The 26,497-nt window shown below is 45.7% G+C and overlaps 1 protein-coding gene across 1 annotated transcript in view; it reads left to right on the top strand.

Moving 5' to 3' along the window:
• LOC147123442 (urea transporter 2-like) overlaps positions 1–26,497 on the top strand; it is a 138,611-nt gene that overhangs the window by 76,325 nt on the left and 35,789 nt on the right. The window contains exons 5-6 of the mRNA XM_085973149.1: positions 11,929–12,121; positions 13,994–14,141. Of these exons, the coding sequence (XP_085829275.1) occupies positions 11,929–12,121; positions 13,994–14,141 (341 nt within the window). The remainder of the gene's footprint in view (positions 1–11,928; positions 12,122–13,993; positions 14,142–26,497) is intronic.

The following is a 26,497-nucleotide window of genomic DNA, read 5'->3' as shown; positions in this document are numbered from 1 at the left end:
TGTGCAGGTCCCACCTTCCCCAGAAGCAGACCCAGTGATCCAGAAAAACTAAAGCCCTCCCTCCTGCACCAACTCTTTAGCCACGCATTCATCTGCTCTATCCTCCTATTCCTATACTCACTAGCATGTGGCACCAGGAGTAATCCAGAGATTACAACCTTTGAGGTCCTGCTTTTTAATCTGCTACCTAGCTCCCTAAATTCTTGCAGGACCTCATCTCTCTTTCTACCTATGTCGTTAGTACCAATGTGAACCACGACCTCTGAATGTTCGCCCTCCCCCTTCAGAATGTCCTGCAGCCGTTCAGTGACATCCTTGACCCTGGCACCAGGGAGGCAACATACCATCCTGGAGTCACGTCTGTGGCCACAGAAAAACAGAGGGAAAAATTGGAGCATCGATAAGAAAAATTTTAAAGGGAATTTGGTTAGAGACTCTGGTGGTGACTGATTAAGGTTGAGCAATCGTTACAGTTGCAGCACCTAAGTTGTTGACTTTAAAATATGTGGTGTTATATTAATAGAGCTCAGTGAGGAGTCCAAGTGGAGTTCAAATTCACTCCAAGATGTTGCACCTTCAGATCCATTGGTACCATACTGAGAACTTAGGAACACAATGGTGCAGACAGTAATCTCATAAACCGAGGGACATTAACAGGGCTTGATGAAACTTTCAGAAGGCAAAGGGTTGGAGAAGTTAGTGACAAATTGAAGTATCACTCTCAGCTGATGAGCAACAGAAAGACTAAGGTTTTTTTTTTCATTCACAGGATGTGGGCATCGCTGGCAAAGCCAGCATTTGTTGCCCATCCCTAATTGCCCTTGAGAAAGTGGTAGTGAGCCGTTGCCTTGAACCGCTGCAGTCCATGTGGTGAAGGTATTCCCACAGTGCTGTTAGGGAGGGAATTCCAGGATTTTGACCCAGCGGCGATGAAGGAACGGCGATATATTTCCAAGTCAGGAAGGTGTGTGACTTGGAGGGGATTGTAGGTGGTGGTGTTCCCATGCATCTGCTGCCCTTGTCCTTCTGGGTGGTAGAGGTCACGGAATTGGGAGGTTCTGACGAAGAAGCCTTGGCGAGTTGCTGCACTGCATCTTGTAGATGGTACACATTGCAGCCACGGTACGCCGGTGGTGGAAGGAATGAATGGTTAAGGTGGTGGATGGGGTAACAATCAAGCGGCTGCTTTGTCCTGGATGGTGTCGAGCTTCTTGACTGTTGGAGCTACACTCATCCAGGCAAGTGGAGCGTATTCCATCACACTCCTGACTTGTGCCTTGTAGATGGTGGAAAAGCTTTGGAAGTCAGGAGGTGAGACACTCGCCACAGAATACCCAGCCTCTGACCTGCTCTTGTAGCTACATTATTTATGTGGCTGGTCCAGTTAGGTTTCTGGTCAATGGTGACCACCGGCAAGTTGAAGGTGGGGGATTCAACAATGATAATGCCATTGAATGTCATGGGGAGGTGGTTTAACTCTCTTGTTAGAGATGGCCATTTCCTGGCACTTGTGTGGCGCGAATGTTACTTGTCACTTATCAGCCCAAACATGAATGTTGTCCAGGTCTTCTTGCATGCGGGCACGGACGACTTCATTATCTGAGGAGTTGCAAATGGAACTGAACACTGTGCAACCATCAACGAACATCCCCACTTCTAACATTGTGATGGAGGGAAGGTCATTGATGAAGCAGCTGAAGATGGTTGGGCCCAGGACACTGCCCTGAGGAACTCCTGCAGCGATATCCTGGGGCTGAGATGATTGTTCTCCAACAACCACAATCATCTTCCTTTGTGCTAGGTATTTTACTAGGGTTCCTTGATGCCACATTTGAATATGTGCTGCCTTGATTCAAGGGCAGTCAATCTCACCTCACCTCTGGAATTCAGCCCTTTTGTCCATGTTTGGACCAAGGCTGTAATGAGATCATTGAGGCTGGGGATATTCATGGAACTTCCTCCTCCTGTTAGTTGTTTAATTGCCCACCACCATTCACAAATGGATGTGGCAGGTCTATAGAGCTTTGATCTGCTCCGTTTGTTGTGGGCTGTGTATAGCATGCTGCTTCTGCTGTTTAGCATGCATGTAGTCCTGTGTTGCAGCTTCACCAGTTTGGCGCCTCATTTTTAAGTATGCCTGGTGCTGCTCCTGGCATGCCCTTCTACACTTCTCATTGAACCAGGGTTGGTCCCCTGGCTTGATGGTAATGGTAGAGTGAGGGATGTGCTGGGCCATGAGGTTACAGATTGTAGTGGAATAAAATTCTGCTGCTGCTGATAGCCCACAGCGTCTCATGGATGCCCAGTTTTGAGCTGCTAGACCTGTTCTGAATCTATTCCATTTAGCACGGTGGTAGTGCCACACAACAGGATAGAGGGTATCCTCAATGTGAAGACAGGACTTGGTCTCCACAATGACTGTGCGGTGGTCACTGCTACCAATACAGTCATGGACAGATGCATCTGTGATAGGTATATTGGTGAGGACGAGGTCAAGTAGGTTTTTCCCTCATGTTGGTTCTCTCAACACCTGCCGCAGGCCCAGACTGGCAGTTATGTCCTTCAGGAATCAGCCGGCTTGGTCAGTAGTGGTACTACCGAGCCACTCTTGGTGATGGGCATTGAAGTCCCCCCCCCCCCCGAGTACATTTTGTGCCCTTGCTGCCTTAAGTGCTTCTTCCAAGCGGTGTTCAACATGGAGGAGTACTGATTCATCAGCTGAGGGAGGGCGGTAGGTGGTAATCAGCAGGAGGTTTCCTTGCCCATGTTTGACCTGATGCCATGAGACTTCATGGGGTCCAGAGTCAATGTTGGAGTCTTCCAGGGCCACTCCTTCCTGACGGTAAACCACTGTGCCGTCACCCCTGGTGGGTCTGTCCTGCCACTGGGACAGGACATACCCAGAGATGATGATGGATGAGTCTAGGACATTGGCTGAAAGGTATGATTCTATGAGTATGACTATGTCAGGCTGCAGAGGAGACAATTAATTTGGGAAAGAAGAGAGTAAAGCATTACTGAGAAAGACTCTTGACAGCGGTGTAAGGGATCCAAGCCAAATGACAAGATTGCGGAGGAATGCTTGTCACATCCAGAGCCAATGAGGAACAATAGTTGGTATGGGGCTCTTAGTATTAGGCTCATGAAAGCCTAAAATGATGTAGTCCACTGGACTTTATGAAAATGCGTTGCTCTATTTGAGAGGCGATTGAGTGGCCGGGCAATTGAGTAACCCAACTGTGTGCGGCCATTAGCAAATGTGCAAGATAGTCTGATATTGCTTTGGTAGTATTTATTTTGCTTTCTAGTCAATCCTCATGTAAGCAATAGAAATCATCATAGGAACAGTGGAGGCGAAATTGGTATGCATGGCACCAGTTTTCATGTGCAAAATGTGTGCAATGTATCAATTGCTAGTCATTAGGTCCTGCGCCCGATCTGCTTTGCCAGCATACCCGTATTGGTTCGCACTGTTTTTAGGCATCCCTGGCAGTCATCTGAATGCAACGTTGTCCCAATTTAAAAATGCAAAGAATGGTCCTGCACCTGCTTCAGGACCATCTGCAATATTCGTGGAAATGTAAGCGGAGCATGCATTGTTCCTGATCCAAATAGCTTTTCCAGTTCTACAGTGGCCCAACCAAGAGAAAGGACAGCTGGAACCCACGGAAAAATGGTCAGTAAACTTTTTTAAAGAAAGAAAAAAGCAAGACTTGCATTTATATAGCACCTTTCACGACCACCGGACGTCCCAAAGAGCTTTACAGCCAATGAGGTACTGTTTTTGAAGTGTAGTCACTGTTGTAATGTAGGAAATGTGGCAGCCAATTTTCACACAACAAGCTCCCACAAGTTGCAATGTGATAATGACCAGATAATCTGTTTTAGTGCTGTTGATTGAGGGATGAATATTGGCCAGGATACCAGAGATAACTCTGCTGCTCTTGCTTCAAAATAGTGCCATGGGATCTTTACATCCACCTGAGAGGGCAGATGGGGCCTCGGTTTAATGTCTCATCTGAAAGACGGCACCTCCGACAGTGCAGCACTCCACTGGAGTGTCAGCTTAGATTTTTGTGCTCAAGTCTTTGGAGTGGGACTTGAAACCACAACCTTCTGACTCAGGGGCAAGAGTGCTAGCCACTGAGCCACAGCTAACATGGCTAACTTGGACTTATATGGAGCCAATGGAAGTAAGGGTGCTCTGACTGAGTGTTCCCAGAATTTTCTGTTTTTGTGTCAGTTACCAACTCTTACCTTTAATTGCTTGATCATTAATCCTTCTTCATCATTTAACATTCTTGGCCTCACTGTCTCATTTGACCTTAAGTGGAACTTCCACATTTCCGCCATTGCCAAAGCTGCACTGCTGGAGAGGATGCAAAAAGCTAGTCAACTGATAAAGAAAAGCTATCTCACTTCTAGCCCTTACCTTTCTTCTCCCTGTCATAGGTTATCGTATTTCTCCCTTATTAATCAGTGCATTCCAAACTTTAGCTTTTTATACTTCTTAAGCAAAAACGTACTGGCATGCACGCTCTTCCTCTTTCCTGCATCTTCAACGTGTTGAAGTCAACGCTCATCACATCATTACCTACTCTAACCCATTCATTCCAAAAACCTCAAAACTATGGAACCCCCTAATCTATCTCAGTCTTCCCTTCCTCCAACAATAATGAGACCAAGCTTGGTGCCACCTAATCATTACTTCCTTATTTACCTTGTTTTCTTCTACTCTTTTTAACCTTGATCTTTCACCTATGTTTTTTGGTTTAAAAAAACAGCCAAATTAATATATGTCCCTATACTATGCCTCTTCAGCACCTATATATTACTGTCCTCACTGCTTATAGCGATTGAGTTGGTGCTAATGCGATTTGCCCGCTATATACATTAGACGGTTAATCACCTCCACCTGCAACACTCAGAAGAAAGAATCGAAATATCAATGAAATAGATTTAATGCTAAAATGACACCAGCTATGTATAAAAATTTAATTTATCAAGATTCAGCTATTCCTTTGTAGAAGTACGTAATGATTTTGGATATTTTAGAATATTTGGCAAGGTTCATGTAGTCAGAAAGCTGAAAAATAAATTAGTGAAGTACAGTTGTAAGGGTAGGCGGTGGCGGTCACACTACAGCAGAGATAATCTGCCGGCTACATTGTACATTGGAGGTACAATTTACTTAGCTATTGCAGTCAACGCTGAGTAGTTCAAGCTGTAACCCAACACCAGTTAGAGGGGATGAAGTATACAAGGTAATAGCACCTTAACGAGGCGTGAATACTGAGTGAACATGTGTTTCTGCCCAAAATACCTGTGGCGCTTAACATGCTGTAAGTGACAACCTTGCAATTGAGTATAATGGAAACTAAAATTGGTTTGTGCTTTTTGGCCAATTTAAACAATTGCCCAATTTAAAAATGAGCAGATTGCGTGCAAATTATATCCCACAGCTCTCCACAATACCTACCACTTGTAGCCAATGTTAATATAGATTAGGAAAATAATTAGATAAAGTCAATTACCCAAACACAAAAGCAGCATTTAATAGTACACCATGTTCCTCTGTACCTTCCTACCTGGGCATGACAGAGAAGCAGTAGATGCATAGGTCCAGGCTCAACAGGGAGGCTGTGATTGAGGTATGCTGTGAGATCAAAGAAGTCCTGCAGGAACAGTTTACCACCTGCACTGTGCCAGCAGTGATAGTGAAGCTCAATACTGGCCTCAACGTTTATGCCACAAATTCCTTCCATGCAATCACAAAGGGGCATTTCAGAAGTCAGCCAATTTACCAAGCATCGCTTCAGTAAGGAGGCTAAACCCTGTATCTTCATGCACCATGGTACAGAAACGTCAATATTTGTGTTGGTACTTGCTTCACATGTGAGCAGCACTGTTTGGTGCTCGAGCAAGTGGTGCCTTGAAGACCATTTGAAAGAAAGAAAAAAACTTGCATCATATAGAACTTTTCAAATCCTCAGGGCATCCCAAAGCGCTTCACAACCAATGAACTATATTTAAACTGTGGCCGTTGATGTAATTTAGGCAAAAGTTGCAGCTAATTTGCACACAATAAGGCTCTACAAACAGCAATGAGATAAATTATCAGATAAGCTGTTCTGGTGGTGTTGCTTGAAGGATAAATGTTGGCCAGGACACAGGGCAAACTCCCTGCTGTTCTCCAAATAGTGCAATGGGATGTTATTTATCTACTTGAGAGGGCAGACTGCATCTCTGTTTAATGTTTCATCGATAAGATGGCACCTCCGACAATCCCACTCCCTTAGTACTGCGCTGAAGTGTCCGCCTGTTGTGTCCGTCAGTAGTAAGACACAGACTGCAGGAGAACGGTACAACAGGTGTTTACTCAACGTGGCTCACTCTGGAACTGAACTGTACAGATTACTACTCAGTGCTATATACAGGTGTGGTCACTGCCGGTACTAGAGTATACATGAGCTGTAAAAAGTAGTTCCCCCCTTAAAGGTATATACATTACAATTCCGCCCCTTTTAGATTAACAGTATCATAACACTCATTTAACAATTAAATATCAAACTAATTAAAATTAACACTTTTAACATACAACGTTAGCTGAAAATAGTCCATTTATATATTCAGTCTTTGGGGAGGCTTTCTGATCCTTCTGGATAGTGCCTTTCCCGAGTGTCTCGCTCTTGGTGCGGAGGCGATTCTGGGACCCTGTCGTCGGTTGGGTCATCAGCTTCCGATGCTACTGTTTCTGGGGTAGATGCAACCTGTACGTCGGGTTCCTCACCAGGTACGTATGGGCGAGGCATGGGGTTGACTTGTTCCTGTGACTCTAGGATCTGGTCAGCATGGCATCTCACGATGTTCTCCCCAACGTCCACTGTGTACATTAGTGGGCCCTGCCGTGTGCATATCATTCCTGGCTGCCATTTTTCTGTTCGGTAGTCGCGGGCCAAGACTGGTTGCCCTACACTGAAGCTCCTTGTTGGCTTCTCATGGATGTGCTGGAATTGCTTACTCTCAACATCTCTTCGTACGTTTGGCCTGAGCAAATCCAGGCGAGATCTTAACCTTCGGTTAAAGAACATCATGGCTGGGGCCTGGTTGGTGAATGCATGTGTCGCATTCCGGTAGGCGAACAGGAAATTGTCCACCTTATGCTGCAGCGGAATGTTGTCATTGTACATAGCCTTTATTGCCTTCTTAAAGGTTTGTACGAACCTCTCAGCCAATCCATTTGTGGCTGGATGATACGGGGCAGATGTGTAATGAATTACACCATTCTTCTTCATAAACCTCCGGAACTCTTCGGACACAAACCGTGGTCCGTTATCGGAGCAAATCTGTTCTGGCAAGCCGTTCCTGGCAAAAATGGTCCGTAGGACTGCAATAGTTTTCTCCGTGGTGGTGGAGGACATTTTGATGACCTAAGGCCATTTCGAGTGCGCATCCACAGCTATTAAAAACATTGAGTCCATGAATGGACCAGCAAAATCAATATGCACCTGTTGCCATGGAGATGAGGGCCACTCCCATGGGTGTAGAGGGGCATGTGGTGGTGCATTTTGGACTTTCTGGCATCCTGAGCAGCTCTTGGTCAGGTCCTCGATTTGTTTATCGATTCCCGGCCACCACACATAAGCCCTGGCAAGGCTTTTCATTTTTACCCCTCCCAGATGACCCTCATGAAGCTCATTGAGCACTCTATCCCTTAACTTGGGTGGAATTACCACTCGGGATCAACACATTAAGGTCCCCCGGCACACTGACAGCTGTTCTCTTCTTGTCGAGAATGCTGGCAACAGTGAGTCGCCATGTGCTGGCCATCCCTTCACCGTCAAATCATATACCCAAGACAGTGTCGGGTCATTTCGGGTCTCCTTTTCTATACGAGCGTTAGTTACCGGTAGGTATTCAACTATAGTCAAATGAAATATTTCGACAGGATCCACTGCTGGTGCTTCCTCCGCAGTAGGCAGTGGCAGGCGTGATAGCCCATCAGCATTTCCATGCTGTTTCGTGCCCTTATATTCAATCTCATAGTGGTGCGCCCCTAGAAAGAGTGACCATCTTTGTAGTCGTTGCGCAGTCATCATCGGAACGCCCTTCTTCGGATTAAAAATGGAGACAAGAGGCTGGTGGTCAGTCAGCAAGGTGAATTTCTGCCCGTGCAGATAGTGATTGAACTTTTTCACTCCCCACACTAGGCTGAGGGCCTCCCTGTCAATCTGGGCGTAGTTACGCTCGGCTGAGGTTAGTGATCGTGACGCAAAGGCTATTGGCCTCTCTGAGCTGTCCGAGAATTTGTGCGACAGCACCGCTCCAATGCCGTAAGGTGACGCATCACACGCCAACCGAATTGGTAGTGCTGGGTTGAAATGGGCCAATACCTCTTTCGATGTGATTAGTGTTTTGATCTTCTGGAAAGCTCGTTTACATTCGTCACTCCACTTCCATGGAACTCCAGTTTGCAGTAGGGTGTTCAGTGGGTGTAGTATTGTAGACAAATTTGGCAAGAACTTATGGTAGTAGTTTACCAGCCCGAGGAACGACCTCAGTTGTGACACGTTTTCCGGTGCTGGAGCCTTGACTACTGCCTCAATCTTTTCTGGGGACTTATGTAACCCCTCTTTATCGATAACGTGGCCACAATACGAGATCTGTTTTTTAAAAAACTCGCATTTGGGGCGGTTAGCTCGGAGCCCATATTCCTTCAATCTAGTGAGCACCTGCTCCAGGTTGGCGAGGTGATCACTGTCATTTTCGCCTGTGACCAGGATGTCATCCAAATAACACTGGGTCCCTGGGATCCCTTGCAGGACTTGTTCCATTGCCCTCTGCCAAATAGCCGGAGCTGATGCTACCCCGAATACCAGCCGGTTGTATTGGTAGAGACCTTTATGGGTGTTGATTGTGAGGTAATTTTTTGATGCTGCTTCTACCTCCATTTGCAGATACGCCTGGGCCAGATCAATCTTAGTGAAGCGTTTCCCTCCAGATAGCGAGGCGAAAATATCTTCAATCCGCGGAAGTGGATATTGCACGGTGTGAAGGACTGGGTTCACTGTTACCTTAAAGTCCCCACAGATGCGAACCTTCCTTGGTACCCCAGGCGTGCTGCTCAACGACTTTTTCATCACAGGGACGATGGGTGTAGCCCACTCGCTCCAGTCTACCTTGGACAGTACTCCTGAACGTTCCAAACTCTCCAGCTCTGCTTCGACAGCTGGGCGGATCGCATAAGGTACCGGTCTGGCCTTAAAAAATTTTGGGCTTGCGTTTTCTTCGATTTTAATTGTTGCTGTCATGCCTTTTAGTGTTCCGAGTCCTTGCTGGAACACTTCTTGCGTGTCGGTTAGGATCTTTGACAGTCGCCCAGGTGTGACGTCGTCATCCTTTTTGGCAGCCACAGTCAGCTCCCTGCTTTCGGAGTTGGTATCACTCTTTTGTTCGTCTGAACTATTCTCCGTCACCTTATGTACCTTCTTGTACTTTTCTTTTGGAGATTTCTTATTGCTGGTTTTCTTTCCCGACCTGCAGACTCGTGCTATGTGTCCTACTTTTCCACACTGTCTGCACACTTTGTCTTTGAACCAGCAATCATTGTGATCGTGTGTTGTTCTGCCGCAGTGATAGCACTTCTCTGTTCTGTATGACATTTCGTTTGTGCCATATTCTTGCGGTCTCTGTTGTATCTCTGCAGTGCCCCGTGCTGCTGCTTCATATGATACCGCAATGCTGAAAGCCTTGTCCAGCGTAACGTCCTTTTCAGATAAAAGCCGTTTCTGGGTTCCTTCACTTTGAAGCCCACACACAAACTTGTCCCTTAAGGTATCTGCCAGTCCCGTTCCAAACTGGCAGTGTTTCGATAGTTTGCGCAGTTCTGTTAAATATTCAGCATTGCTTTCATCCTTATGCTGGTTCCGTTTGTGAAACTTGAATCTTCTGCTATCAGCAGCGGTGTGGGGTTTAAATGTTCCTGTAGTATCGTCACTATGTCTCCAAAACTATTTTCCACTGGCTTTGCTGGGGTTACTAGATTTCGTAATAAGCCATACGTCTTTGCACCCATTAAATTTAACAATACCAACGCTTTCTTGTCATCTGACACCTCATTTGCCTTGCAGTATACCTCTATTCGTTCGACATGTGTAGTCCAATCTTCGACTTCATTGTCAAATGCGGTGATACTGCCACTCTTCAGCATTTTGGGTGTGGTTTAAGATGGCTTAAAATGGCATCTCCCGCGCTTTCCTTCCTCCCCCGCTGCTGCCAACGCCGCTCTCGGCGGTCCTCGTGGCAATGGCGGCGCCTCGCGGGTTTCTGCGCATCTCTCTCCCTCTCCTCGATGCTGCTCGGCCCCTGAACACCGGCTGTGCCCTGTGCGCTCTGCCCTCTCTCTCTCTCTCCCGTCGATGCTTCTCGGCCCTTTGCTGTGCCGCTCGGTCGGGCTCTAGCCCGCCGCTATCCGGGAAGGGTCTGCGCACTACCTGTTGCCAGCCCGTTTCACTGGACCACCGTGACTGGAAAGCCAAGCCTGGCTCTCAACAGCTTCCCCCGCAATTCTCGAGTCTCTGCTGGATGACTGGGCGGTTGCCCGTGGTCGACGCCCGTGTCTCTGGCCTTGACCTCCAATCTACTGGTCTCCAGGAACTAATCCCTGGGAGGTGATGCAGAGTTGCAGGTAGGATCGAATTTGCCTCATCGCCAATGTTGTGTCCATCAGTAGTAAGACACAGACTGCAGGAGAATGGTACAACAGGTGTTTATTCAACGTGGCTCACTCTGGAACTGAACTGTACAGATTACTACTCAGTGCTATATACAGGTGTGGTCAGTGCCAGTACTACAGTATACATGAGCTGTAAAAAGTAGTTCCCCCCTTAAAGGTATATACATTACACCGCCAAGGTTATGTGCTCAAGCCTCTGGAGTGGGGCTTGAATCCACAACCTTCTGACTCAGAGGTAAAAGAGCTACAACTGGTTCTCCTTGCTCTGTGAAGAGAGCAGATGGGACATTATAAATAAATTACACATCTATCCATCCAACTACTAAGTCCTCATAAAATCCACTATCAAGTGTTTGTACGCAATCTATGTATTTGACACAATTAACAAAGAATGTGTGATTAATATGGTGCATCCCAATGATCTGTGAGGACCGCCAATATTTGCACTCCCAAAGTCTTTCAGAACCTCCCTCCTAAATAAATCCATATTCTTCTCATATTCAGCGAAAGGTTTCTAGTGATAGGGTCCCACTACTCATTCAACACTGTACCCTGCTATTATGTGAAAGTTTTGTCTTTAAATAAAACAGGAATATGGACACAGACAGGTGATTTGGCAGAGAAAGATTTGGCCTGTGTACATTACTATTGCCATCATGGCAATATATAATAACATTTACATAAAACCTTGTTATTCTCACTTCCTACAGCCTTGTAAGCATTCCTCTTTGTATTGCTATTGTTGCTTTCTCCAAAGCATGCTTGGAGGCACCTCCTTAGAAATCAAAAAGGTCCTGCCATTTTTCCACACCTCAGACTTCCATGTAAGAAAACTTGGGGGGAAAATGGCTTTACTTTATGGTCACCCAGCTATTTTGGTGAGTCGTATTGCACATCCCACAGCTGGATTGAATTTTAATACAAATACAAGTTGTTGTTGTTTATATTGGTTAGCTGGCTCACTAACTGCTTGAGAAATGTTAATCATTATTATAGGTGTGTTATAATTGGACTTTTTTTTGTTCCCGCAAATGAAAGCAAACAATTTAAAACCACACGTTTCTGCCATTTTGTTAGTGAATATCAAATAGTGATTAAAGATCATTTATTCTTTTTGTAAGAGGGAAATAATGTCTTTTAATAAATGAAAACTTTATTTTATATTTGTTACTAAAAGCAATTTCTTTTTGCAGCCCTATTATTTCAAGTGCCCTGGCCGCTGTGATGGGAAAATGGGACCTACCAGTTTTCACTTTGCCTTTTAATATGTCTGTTGGCTTGTTCATGGCTGCAACAGGACACTACAACCAGCATTTCCCTCAGGTTCTTATTGAACCTGTGATTTCATCACAAAACATTACATGGCCTGATCTCAGTATTCCAATGGTAAGGAATATAATATGTCATTTTACAGTCCTTAAACACAGTATGATCACAAGAACATTAAACTGGTAGAGGTAGCATTAAATATAGACAGTAAAATATATCTATTCAAATGTAATTAATTTTGAATAAACTTATATTCTCATTTGAATAACTATTAATTTGCAACTATATATTTTTTCTTTATATATGCAATTATATATGTTACTGAAGGACTTAAAAGTCATCTGTTAATATACAAGTGCATACAAACTGGCTGTGAATTGCATTGATTACAATAATAGGATAATCTCCCTCTTTTGTGCACTAGGCTCTCATAATACTTTTCAGAATAATACTTGGTTACAAATCTGCCGTGAAAACATATAGGGATAGATGTTCATGTGTCCAATTCCAGTGGGTGAGAGGTGGGTTGTAGGAACCCACTACCAGTCTGAGGCCCCACCAATATTCATGGCTGGGCTTCATTCCCATACCATCAGTAAGCAGCTTGCCAATCGAAGAAAGCGTAAAATCTGGTGGCCTCAAAAGCACAGTATGATCACAAGCAGCTCAACACAAGTAAGTTTAGTGGGGTTTGGTGGGTGGGAGGGTTGGGGGGGAGGCTCGATCCTAGGTGAGGTCCACAAAGGGTCAGGTATCGTAAGAGACAGTACAGAAAGTTTGGCTCAACTTTGCGGTTCGGGGGTGGGGGAGGGTTGGTGGGGTGCCAGGAACCTCCCAGGAAAGAACTTAGATGTGCCTCAGCAGCCCCCTTTGTAAGGGGACCACTTTAAAGTCATTTTATAAAGATCTACATTTTTCTTTAAGTGTCTGCCCTGGACACCCATGTAGGGCCAACTGCCTAATCTCAACATAATCTAGATCTCAGCCTAATCTTTGACCTTTCCAACACATCCTGCCAGAGTTATTGCAAGATTGCACCAGAAGGGCTGTGAACTTTCAGCCCCACTACCCAAGATCTGATGTCAACTTGCCAAAAATGTCAGCCAAGTATCCTACATTACTATCGGCACATAAGAGATAAAAACATAATAGAGTTAAACAAATAATTAACAGCCTTAAAGGCATTTGTCCTATGAAGTGTCTTGCTACCGAACATCAAATTTAACCATATGTCAGAAATGTTCAACCTGTGGCCCTATGGCTAACTGCAGCCTCCAAGGCCTGGCAACTCAGCCCATTTGTGCCGATGTTTCTTATTTGCTGGCTTTTCCTGTTTCTATTTGTGGGTCTGAAGGTTTTGTAAGTGGTATTTTTAGCAAAGTTGCTTCATCATTGGATAATTTTTAAATTAGAACAGCACAGTCTGTTAGTATCGAGATTAAAGGGACATGGTTTTAAACTTTGTATGTGGCTCAAGGCTCCATGGTGCCTATCTGGCCCAGAAAGACGAAAAGATTCAATTAATAATTTTTACAACATTTGCTTTCTACGCAAAGAAAACACAGTTTTTAGCTGGTTTTGGCAATATAAAAAAGGTCGAATCAATTGGATCCAAAGTTCATTTGCGGTGATACAAACTGATTGTACTGCTCGGCAAAAGTGGGAAGCTTAGTTTACAATGTGGGCCAGTTCCTGAATCCTACATTAGTGTCCTGATCTTTAAAAAAAACCTTTATCTTGTGAAAAGTAGACAGGTATGTGATCATTTCCATAACAAATAAACACCTTTTCATAAATAATTGTCCAATTAAACACTATTTATATGATGCACTTTAAATAGCTGCATTGGTGCAAATATGAGGTATGCACTGCATTTCCACTGTTTGTCAGCAGTTTTGCCTTGATTGTCTACTTCACCAGCAACTTATTGAAAGAAAATTCACATTCCTTAAAAATCACTTAATGTCTCCTTGCTTCATTTTTATTCAGCTTCTGAGATCTATCCCAGTGGGAGTTGGGCAGGTGTATGGCTGTGACAATCCCTGGACTGGTGGCATTTTTCTTGTTGCATTAATTATCTCCTCTCCAATCATATGTCTGCATGCTGCAATTGGATCCTGTGTGGGTATACTGGCAGGTAAGATTACATCAGTGCTTTCTGAGATGAAAGCCTGTAAGGGTTCCAAGTGAAATGTTTCCTTTTGCACTGTGATTATTCACATGGGGTCGTGCGAATAACCACAGGTCCCCTGCAACGGCTTCCCTTCCCGCTCCCGCATCGTTACCTCTGGTGTCCCCCAAGGATCTATCCTTGGCCTCCTCCTATTTCTCATCTACATGCTGCTCCTTGGCGACATCATCCGAAAACAGCATCAGTTTCCACATGTACGCTGACCACACCCAGCTCTACCTCACCACCACGTCTCTCGACCCCTCCACTGTCTCTAAATTGTCAGACTGCTTGTCCGACATCCAGTTCTGGATGAGCAGAAAATTTTCTCCAATTAAATATTGGGAAGACCGAAGCCACTGTTTTTGGTCCCCGCCACAAACTCTGTTCCGTAGCCACTGACTCCATCCCTCTCCCTAACATATGTCTGAGGCTGAACCACACTGTTCGCAACCTTGGTGTCATATTTGACCCTGAAATGAGCTTCCGACCACATATCCATGGCATAAATAAGACCGCCTATTTCCACCTCCGTAACATCGCCCATCTCTGCCCTTGCCTCAGCTCATCCGCTGCTGAAACCCTCATCCATGCCTTTGTTACTGTTAGACTTGACTATTCCAACGCATTCCTGGCTGGCCTCCCACATTCTACCCTATGTAAACTTGAGGTCATCCAAAACTCAGCTGCCCATGTCCTAACTCACACCAAGTACCGTTCACCCATCAGCCCTGTGCTCGCTGACCTACATTGGCTCCCAGTTAAGCAACACCTCGATTTCAAAATTCTCATCCTTGTTTTCAAATCCCTCCATGGCATCGTCACTCCCTATCTCTGTAATCTTCAGCCCCACAACCCCCCGAGATATCTGCGCTCCTCTAATTCAGCCCTCTTGAGCATCCCTGATTATAATCGCTCAACCATTGGTGGCCGTGCCTTCTGTTGCCTAGGCCCTAAGCTCTGGAATTCCTCCTTTAAGACGCTCCTTATAACCTACCTCTTTGACTAAGCTTTTGGTCACCTGCCCTAATTTCTCCTTATGTGGCTCAGTGTCAAATGTTTTATCTTATAATACACCTGTGAAGCGCCTTGGGATGTTTTACTATGTTAAAGGCGCTATATAAATACAAGTTGTTGTTGTTGGGTCTTCTGCATCGTGCACCATATGGGGGCGGAGCCTAAACATTGTCCCGGAACCAGCTGCACATGCACACCAGAGGTTCCAAACGTGCATGCACCTAGCTACAGGGCAGCGGCCTGCAGCGTCAACCATGATTTCTTCAGCTCCCTGTGGAGAAGGTCAGGAATCGGAGGGGATCAGAGGAGGGGAGAGTAGAGGGGATCAGAGGGAGGAGAGAAGAGGAGCTCTGGGGGGGGTAAAGAGGAGCTCGGGGGGGTAAAGAGGAGCTCGGAGTGGGGGGAGAGAAGGTCAAGAACTCGGGAGGAGAAGGTCAGGACCACGGGGGGAGACAAGGTCAGGCGCTCGGGAGGAGAAGGTCAGGAGCTCGGAGGGGAAGAAGGTCAGGAACCCGGGGGGGTGGGGTTACTGCATGAGAGAGAACAGTGGGGATGGGGGAAGAATGTGATCCAGATCTAATGATGGGGTATGAGAGCGAGAACATGATCCAGCTGGGAAGACAGATCACGTTCTCCCCCCTCTCTTAGACATGGATCATGTTCTTCCAACCGGATGAATTTGTGTATTCCTTCCCACACACGGATCAGGTGAACGGCCTCTCCCCAATGTTAACTCACTGGTGTGTCAGAAGGTTGGATACACACACGCACCCCACACACGGAACCCACACACACGGATCCCACTCACACGGATCACACACACACGGAACCCACACACACGGAACCCACACACACGGAACTCACACACACGGAAGCCACACACACGGAACCCACACACACGGAACCCACACACCCAGAACCCAGGAAAAAGAGTGGGAGAGCAATAGTGGTAGGGGATTCTATAGTAAGGGGAACAGATAGGCGTTTCTGTGGCCGTAGACGTGAATCCAGGATGGTTTGTTGCCTCCCTGGTGCCAGGGTCAAGGATGTCACTGAGCGGCTGCAGGGCATTCTGGAGGGGGAGGGTGAATAGCCAGAGGTCGTGGTCCACATTGGTACCAACGACATAGGTAAAAAGAGGGATGAGGTCCTGCAGCAAGAATTTAAGGAGCTAGGTGGAAGATTAAAGAGCAGGACCTCAAAGGTTGTAATCTCTGGATTACTCCCGGTGCCACGTGCTAGTGAGTATAGGAATAGGAAGATAGAACAGATGAATGCGTGGCTAAAGGGATGGTGCAGGAGGGAGGGCTTTAGTTTCCTGGATCACTGGGTCTGCTTCTGGGAAAGGTGGGACTTGTACAAGTCGGACGGTTTACACCTGAACCAGAGGGGGACCTATATCCTTGCGGGAAGGTTTGCTAGCACTGTTGGGGGGGGTTTAAACTAACTTGGCAGGGGGATGGGATACAGAGTGGAACTATAGTAGGGGGTGATTTACAGCCAAATACGGAGGAAAAAACAAGTCAGCTGGGAAGGCAGAGCAAATATATGAAGGCAAAAGGGAATATGGCAAGGCTGGAAGGCATTTATTTTAATGCAAGGAGTCTTGCAAATAAGGTGGATGAACTGAAGTTGTTGCTGAACACATGGGAGTACGATATTGTTGCTATCACGGAGACATGGTTGAGGGAGGGTCAGGACTGGCAGCTCAATATTCCGGGGTATAGAATCTTCAGGCGAGACAGAGGGGGGTGTAAAAGGGGAGGGAGTGTTGCAATATTAATTAAGGAATCAATTACTGCTGTAAGGAGGGATGATATATTAGCGGGTTCCTCCAATGAGGCCATATGGGTAGAACTTAAAAACAAAAAGGGGGCAAGCACTTTGCTAGGAGTGTACTATAGGCCCCCGAACAGTCAGGGGGAGATAGAGGGACAGATATGTAGGCAAATCTCAGAGAAGTGCGAAAATAATAGGGTAATAATAGTGGGGGATTTCAACTTCCCCAATATTAATTGGGATAGTCAGAGTGTGAAAGGCTTAGAGGGTGCAGAATTCTTAAACTGCATCCAGGAGAGCTTTTTGAGCCAACATGTAGAAAGTCCTACAAGAGAGGGGGCGGTACTGGACCTAATTCTAGGGAATGTAGCCGGGCAAGTGGTGGAAGTGTCAGTAGGAGAGCATTTTGGCGACAGTGACCATAATTCTGTGAGATTTAAGGTGGTCATGGAAAAAGACAAAGACGGCCCGGAAATAAGGATTCTAAATTGGGGAAAGGCCGATTTTAATATGATAAGGCAGGATCTGGCCAAAGTGGACTGGGAGCAGCTACTTATAGGAAAATCCACATCAAAGCAGTGGGAGACTTTCAGAAGGGAAATAGAGAGAGTACAACGCCAACATGTTCCTGTAAAGGTCAAGGGTGGGACCAACAAGCAAAGGGAACCTTGGATGACAAGGGATATACAAAAATGCATTAGGAAAAAAAGGGGGGCTTTTGGCAGTTACAAAAGACTAAAGACGGAGGAAGCCCGAGAGGAGTATAAAAAGTGCAGGGGCATACTTAAAAAAGAAATTAGGAGGGCGAGGAGGGGCCATGAAATAACACTGGCGAGCAAAATAAAGGAAAATCCTAAGATGTTTTATAAGTATATTAAGGGCAAGAGGATAACCAGGGAAAGGGTAGGGCCCATTAGGGACCAAAGTGGCAATCTGTGTGTAGAGCCAGATGATGTAGGCGGGGTTTTAAATGAATTTTTTGCATCTGTGTTCACTATGGAGAAAGACGATGTAGACATAGAAATCGGGCAAGGGGACTGTGACATACTTGAACATATTAGCATCGAGAGGGAGGAGGTACTAGCGGTTTTAGCAGGCCAAAAAGTGGATAAATCCCCAGGCCCGGACGGGATGTATCCCAGGCTGTTGTGTGAGGCAAAGGAGGAGGTTGCAGGGGCTCTGACACAAATTTTCAGAACCTTTCTGGCCACAGGGGATGTACCAGAGGACTGGAGAACAGCTAACGTAGTACCATTATTCAAGAAGGGTAGCAGGGATAAACCAGGGAATTACAGGCCAGTGAGCCTAACATCTGTGGTAGGGAAATTATTGGAAAAAATTCTGAGGGACAAAATTAGTCTCCACTTGGAGAGGCAAGGATTAATCGGGGATAGTCAGCATGGCTTTGTCAAGGGTAAATCATGTCTGACCAATCTGATTGAATTTTTCGAGGGGGTGACTTGGTGTGTGGATAAGGGAAATGCTGTGGATGTGGTTTACATGGATTTCAGTAAAGCTTTTGACAAAGTCCCGCATAGGAGACTGGTCAAGAAGGTAAGAGCCCATGGGATCCAGGGTGCCTTGGCGCGTTGGATCCTAAACTGGCTGAGTGGCAGGAGGCAGAGGGTGATGGTCGAAGGTTGCTTTTGTGACTGGAAGCCTGTGTCCAGTGGGGTACCTCAGGGATCGGTGCTGGGACCCTTGCTGTTTGTGATCTACATAAATGATTTGGATGAGAATGTAAAAGGTATGATCAGTAAGTTTGCAGATGACACGAAAATTGGTGGGGTGGTAAATTGCGAGGAGGAAAGCCTCAGGCTACAGGACGATATAAACGGGTTGGTCAGATGGGCGGAAAAGTGGCAAATGGAATTTAACCCTGAAAAGTGCGAGGTGATGCATTTTGGACGGACAAATAAGGCAAGGGAATACACAATGAGTGGTAGGGCCCTAGGAAGTACAGAGGGTCAGAGGGACCTTGGTGTACATGTACATAGATCCCTGAAGGCAGCGGAACAGGTAGATAAGGTGGTTAAAAAGGCATATGGGATACTTGCCTTCATTAGCCGAGGCATAGAATATAAGAGCAGGGAGGTTATGATGGAGCTGTACAAAACGCTGGTGAGGCCACAGCTGGAGTACTGTGTGCAGTTCTGGTCGCCTCACTATAGGAAGGGTGTGATTGCTTTGGAGAGGGTGCAGAGAAGATTCACCAGGATGTTACCTGGGATGGAGCGCCTCAGCTATGAAGAAAGACTAAACAGGCTGGGGTTGTTTTCCTTGGAGCAAAGAAGGCTGAGGGGGGACCTGATTGAGGTGTACAAAATGATGAGGGGCATAGATAGGGTAGATAAAGAGGAACTTTTCCCCTTAGTAGGGGGGTCAATAACAAGGGGGCATAGATTCAAGGTAAGGGGCAGGAGGTTTGGAGGGGATTTGAGGAGGAACTTTTTCACCCAGAGGGTGGTTGGAATCTGGAACTCACTGCCTGAAAGGGTGGTAGAGGCAGGAACCCTCATAACATTCAAGAAGCATTTGGATGAGCACTTGAAATGCCATTGCATACAAGGCTATGGACCAAATGCTGGAAAATGGGATTAGACTGGACAGGGATTGATGGTCGGCGCAGACACGATGGGCCGAAGGGCCTCTTTCTGTGCTGTATAACTCTATGACTCTATGACACACACACAGAACACACACACACACAGAACCCACACACATGACACAGAACCCACACATGGACCCCACACACACAGACCCCACACACACAGACCCCTCACACACGGACCCCACACACACGGACCCCACACACACGAATCCCTCACACATGGACCCCACACACATGGATCCCTCACACATGGACCCCACACACACGGACCCCACACACATGGGCCCCACACACACGGACCCCACACACACGGACCCCTCACACACATGGACCCCACACACATGTGCCCCACACACATGGACCCCACACACACCCCACACACATGAGCCCCACACACATGGACCCCACACACATGGACCTCACACACATGGGCCCCACACACACGGTCCCCACACACACACGGGCCCCACATACATGGACCCCACACACAAGGACCCCACACGCACAGACCCCACACGCACGGACCCCACACACACGGACCCCACACATATGCACCCCACACACATACACACCCCACACACACACAGACCCCACACACACGGACCCTACACACATGAATCCCCACACACGGATCCCACACACACGGACCCCACACACATGGATCCCACATACATGCACCCCACATACATGCACCCCACACACATGGATCCCACACACATGGACCCCACACACATGCACCACACACATGTACCCCAAAAACACGCTCCCTTCATTCTGAATTAAAGAATTTTTATCACTTCCAAAAGGAAAAAAACATAAAACTCAAAAGAAGTAGCTAACCCACTAATTAGACTATAAAGGGCTAAAAATTTGGGGGGTTAGCGCCAAACCGTTGCCGCCAGATTTGGGGGGGGAAATGGTGGCTGCTGCACTATTGCCCGCTGCCGGCGGGTCCTGTGGTGGTGCCGCCATTTTCGGCATTGCCGTTGTCTGCGCTCGCTGAAAGTATTGTAATGAGTCAGAGCATGGCGTCAATCGGCATGCATCGCCGAGTTGACACCCGCTCATCCATTTTGGATTTTTCCACTCCTATTGCCACCCACTGTAAAGCACACCAGTGCTTGCAGCTGCTAAAAGCGTTTCATCAGCGTTAACGGCCATAAGGAGTCTGGCAGGACTTGGCAGATTGTATACAAGGATGAAGGCTGACATGTTAAAAACACCTCAGGTGGATGCTGGAACTTCAAACGCCTCCTTTGCCAAGGTTCTTTTTATATACTGTCATTTTTTGTCCATCAGTGGCGATGCGGGGGGGTTGCATTTTCTGGCGGCTTTCCAGGAGGCCTACAGTGTTTGTGGGTCAGTAAGTCAATGGGTGAAACCTTGTGGAACAAGCTTTTAGTTCAGAACTGTACAAAACTGCAAATCCCTCGGCAGATACCCAGCAAATAAAAAATGAATTCCTTAAGAGCATAAGATTACCTAGAACTCCATTGCAATGTTCGAAGATAATTTCTGACCATCATTTTCAAGATTCAAGATTCAAGATTATTTTATTGCCATATGTAACTGGTACAATGGAATGCTTACTCCCCACTCAGTCCCACAATATAAGTATAATAAATATAAAAAGCAAAAGTAAAAACAAGTATAAATATAGAAACAATAAGCAAATAAGTATTGCAGGATATGATGAATAGTGCAAAAAGCCTCTATTACCACTGGAAATAATAGTAATGTAATATGATAAGTATTTGGTAGTATAAGTATAATATATATATTTATATATAAATAAGTATAAGTTAAAATGCAGTGTGCAATGTACAAATGAGTTATAAGTTATATAAGTTATAAGTTAAGGTTGAGGTACAAGAGTCCTATGTGCACACAGTCCAGTGATCAAGAATGTTCTTGTGCACTCACGGTTCATGTGATATACAATTCTTTGGTGACAGGTGTGGTGCCGGGGGAGTGGAGGACTGCTAACGTTGCACCATTGCTTAAAAAGGGAGAAAGGGTTAGACCGAGTAATTATAGGCCAGTCAGCTTAACCTCAGTTGTGGGCAAATTGTTGGAAAAAGTTCTAAGGGATAGTATTAATCATCATTTAGAAAGGCACGGATTAACCAAAGACAGTCAGCATGGATTTGTTAAGGGAAGTTTGTGTCTGACTAACTTGATTGAATTTTTTGAGGAGGTAACAAGGAGGGTTGATGAGGGTAGTGTGTTTGATGTTGTCTATGTGGATTTTAGCAAGGCTTTTGATAAGGTCCCGTATAAGAACATAGAACATAAGAAATAGGAGCAGGAGTAGGCCATTTGGCCTTTCGAGCCTGCTCCGCCATTCAATGAGATCATGGCTGATCTTCTGCCTCAACTCTATTCACTGACCCTATCGCCATATCCCTTGATGCCCTTACTAGTCAGAAATCTATCGACTTCTGTTTTGAATATACCCAATGACTGAGCCTCCACAGCCATCTGGGGTAGAGAATTCTAAAGATTCACCACCCTCTGTGTGAAGAAATTTCTTCTCATTGCACACAGCAAGCTCCCAAAAGCAGCAATGTGTTAATGACCAGATAATTTGTGTTTAGTGATAAATATTGGTCAGGACACCCGGGATAACTCCCCTGCTCTTCTTCAAAATAGTGCTATGGGATCTTTTACATCCACCTGAGAGAGCAAACGAGGCCTCGATTTAACATCTCATCCGAAAGACAGCACCTCAACAGTGCAGTGCTCCCTCAGCACCGCACTGGTGTGTCAGCCTAGCTTTATGTGCTCAGGTTCCTGGAGTGGGACTTGAACCCACAACCTTCTGACACAGAGGCAAGTGTGCTACCCACTTTTTTTAAATTTTATACTTTATTGAACATTAAGAACATTTACAATATCGTGATCATTACATTGTATGATACAAATCAATTCCACCGCTCTGCACAGCCATTCCACCACCACATTTTAACATCAAAACCTGAAGTTTAATTTGTCACCTGTAACATATATTAATCGATTGTACTTTAAAAATTGGTTGTAAAATACTGTCCTTAAATTCCTTTCTGAATAAAACATCCACAGAACCTTATAATGATCTTTTAGCTTATATTTAAAATACTCTTTTAGATTGATTCCCCTCCCCTTAAAAAACAGAGCATTCCTTCTTTGCACAATTCTGAATCTAGCCAAACTGAACATTAAATTAATTGCCGCTCCGCTAGACTCGGGCAGACTCTCCTGCAATCCCCATCTCAAAATTGAGTCCCACGGGATTCCCATTCTCGCTCTTCAGTCCCCACCCAGCAAAAAAGCTTCACACAACTGTCGAACATAGTACTTAAAGTTATTTAACTGCGGACATAACACCAGTAAATGGGACAGAGTCTCATCCCGTGTCCCACACATTGGGCAAGTTGCCGCCTCCACTCGTCCAATCTTGCACAAGACCGTCATGGTAAAAATTTGGTTATGAGCCAATTTGAAATCCAGTTCAATCCATTCTGGGCATTTAAAATTCACCCACACTTCCTTCCAAATCCTGTTGAAGTCCAGCTGTGGGTATATACCCTGCCAAAACTCCTGACCAGCAAGTGTCTTGAATCTCCATTCTCTGAATACCTCATAGAAATCTCGAGTATTACAGTTGTCAAATTGGACCAGCCCTCCCCCTTTCTCCAGTACAAAGCTTGGAAAAGCAGGACGCATTTTACTTCCTTTGGAGATTTCTGCATTTATTTCTCCCATCCAATCCTGTGGCATTGCCCTCACAATCTTCTCATACATGATTCCTATTGCTTTTCCTTCTACCTCCTGATCCTCCTCCCACACCATGACCCTCACTATCGCTTCCGGCAACCAAACTGGAATTACCTCGTATAATACATCTTTCACAGATATAATCCCAGCTTTTATAAAAGCTTGATTAAATAAAACCTCTCCTTCGATGTTGACCCACCTGTTCAAAAATAAGGGCTGTTCTAAAAATTCCTCAGCCCCCTTGGGCATAAACTGCACACTCTTTAAAAATTGGGCCCAAGTCTCTACAACCCCCTTATAAAACCTAGGGAGAAGTTTAATCGATTTCAAAAACATATTATTGTATTCCATATACAATATCCCCTGCCCTCCTATCCCACTTCGTTTTAAAAAATGCTCAAAACAACTCTTCCAAAAACTTGTATTTGACTTCTGAAGAAATCTCTTCACCCATTTGATTCTAAAGGATTTCTTCTTCAAATCAATATCTGGAAAATTGAGTCCTCCCTGATTTCTCTGTCCAATGATGGTATTGTATGCCACCAAGGCTGGTTTCCCTTCCCATAAAAACCTCACACAAGCCTCTCGGATGGACCTTTCCGCCCACTCAGGAATATCCTCCACCGTCAATAAGTACCATAGCTTAGATAGCAGGAAAGCAGACACCACTGTCGCTCTTCCTTGCACTTTCAACCACCTTCTTTCCCATCTTCCCAAAATCTTTTTAATTTTCATAACCTTCGGTTCCCAATTTAATCAATCCACTTCATCCCTGTCTTTCTTGCACCCCATATGCACCCCCAGAACTTCCAAAACCTCCACCACCTTAAAGGGACATTCCCCCAACCATTCCCCCCTACCCCTCCCTGCAACCAGGCATTGGGACTTACTATAATTCACTCTGGCTCCTGACGCTCTACAATATTCCTCCACTACATCCATAGCTTTCCTCACTGACTCCCCATTCCTCAATGTTAAGGTTGTGTCATCTGCATATTGGTGTATCACCGACACCAGCCCAGAACTGGGGACCACTATCCCAACTACACCTTGTTTCTTTCGCATCATGTAACCTAATGGTTCTGCTACCAATGTGTACAACAATGGGGGGAGGGGACAACCCTGTCTCACTGATCTCTGTATCGGAAAATACTTGGATAAAAAACCATTACATTTAACGCAGCTAAATATGTTTGAATAAAAAATCCTTATCCACTGAATGAAATTTTCCTTGAAACCAAATGCTTCCAAAACCTTCAATAAAAACTCATAACAGACCCTATCAAAGGCTTTCTCTTGATCGATCTTTAATACATAAGCCTCCCTTCCACTCTCTTCCATGAGCTCTATCGCATCTCGGATTGAGACCACAGAGTCTGATATGTCCCGGCCTATGGGGCCAGGCTTCCCTCAATTTTCATTTCCTTAAAAACTTCTAAGAGCAATGGACTTAAAATCTCGAAAAATTCTTTATAAAATTCTGCACTTAGTCCATCAGACCCTGGGCTTTCCCCCCCCCTCATTTCACTTATTGCTACTTTTATTTCCGCTAATCCTACTTCTTTGTCACACATGCTTCTCTCATCCTCCATTAAACCCTCTTCAATAAAAGTAGCAACCTTCTCCATCGCCAATTTGGAAATGTCTTCTTTTGTATATAACTCTTGATAAAAGCTGCTAGCCGCTTCTAAAATCTCCCCACTTCCATGAATGATCTTCTCCCCAACCTTCAACTCTTCAATTAACGATAATCTCTGTCACAGCTTCTCTTGCTCTAGAAAATATCTCCTTCTCTCCTTAGGCAGTCCCTCGGAACTGAGGATGACTTGCTTCCACATTAAAAATGAGCTCGCAGGTGGCTGATTAGTCCAATGCGGGACCTACAGTCTCTGTCACAGGTGGAGCAGGCGTGAGTTGACGTGTGCTCCTTGCGCTGCTTGCGCTTGGCTTCCGCTTGCTCCCGGCGAAGAGACTCGAGGTGTTCAGCGCCTTCCCGGATGCTTCTCCTCCACTTTGTGCGGTCTTGGGCCAGGGATTCCCAGGTGTCGGTGGGGATGTTGCACTTTTTGAAGGAGGCTTTGAGGGTGTCCTTGAAGCATTTCCTCTGCCCACCTGGGGCTCTCTTGCCGTGCCGGAGCTCCGAGTAGAGCGCTTGTTTTGGGAGTCTCGTATCGGGCATGCGGACAATGTGACCCGTCCATCGGAGCTGATTGAGCGTGGTCAGAGCTTCGATGCTGGGGATGTTGGCCTGAGCAAGAACACTGGCGTTGGTGCGCCTATCCTTCCAATGGATTTGCAGGATCTTGCAGAGGCAGCGTTGGTGGTACCTCTCCAGTGCTTTGAGGTGCCTGCTGTACATGGTCCATGTCCCTGAGGCATACAGCAGGGCAGGTATCACTGCTGCCCTGTAGACCATGAGCTTAGTGCCGGGTTTGAGGTCCTGGTCTTCAAACACTCTCTTCCTCAGGCGACCGAAGGCTGCACTGGCACACTGAAGGCAGTGTTGGACTTCGTCATCGACGTCTGCACTAGAAAATATCTAGTGCATCTTTCGCCCTCCAATGCATCTCTAGCCTTTGCACGGAGAATGGCCCCCTTGCATTTTTCAGCTTGCAATAATTCCCACTCTTCCTTTAGCACCCGGAACTTAGTCTCAGCTCCCTTATCCCCTCTGTCAACTGCTTTACAGACATCCGTAAACCTTTTGTTTATATTCTCTTCTCGATGCCGGTTAGCTGCCGCCCTCTTTTTCCCATAACGTACCGAAAAAACTTTTACCTCATATCTGAAATTGTCCCACCAAACTCTTCTTTCTTTCAAGAACAAAAGTTCCTTCCGAGCATTCTTTATTTTATTTATAATCCCTTTTTTATAAGCAATTTCTTTCAGGTATTGATTGTTTAAAATCCACACCCCTGAACCGACCTTAACTCTGCTGTTCCTAATTCTAAGAACCAAAGCCGAGTGATCACCAACAAATACTTTTTTATAATAAATCTCCATCACCTCCGAACTTAACCCTTCCCACATTAACACAAAATCTACTCGGCTCTGTTTTAAAACATCACCCACCCAACCTGCTCTGGAGAACTCCCTTTTTATGGGGTTCCGGTCCTTCCATATGTCTCTCAAATTTATATTTGTCATCATCCCTCTGGAG

This window comes from Somniosus microcephalus, chromosome 2 (genome assembly GCF_052327205.1).
Source record: "Somniosus microcephalus isolate GS21.2 chromosome 2, FLI_Smic_1.0, whole genome shotgun sequence".
Lineage (NCBI taxonomy): Eukaryota > Metazoa > Chordata > Chondrichthyes > Squaliformes > Somniosidae > Somniosus > Somniosus microcephalus.
Note: the sequence above shows the minus strand (reverse complement) of the source record. Positions and strands in the feature narration are given on the sequence as shown.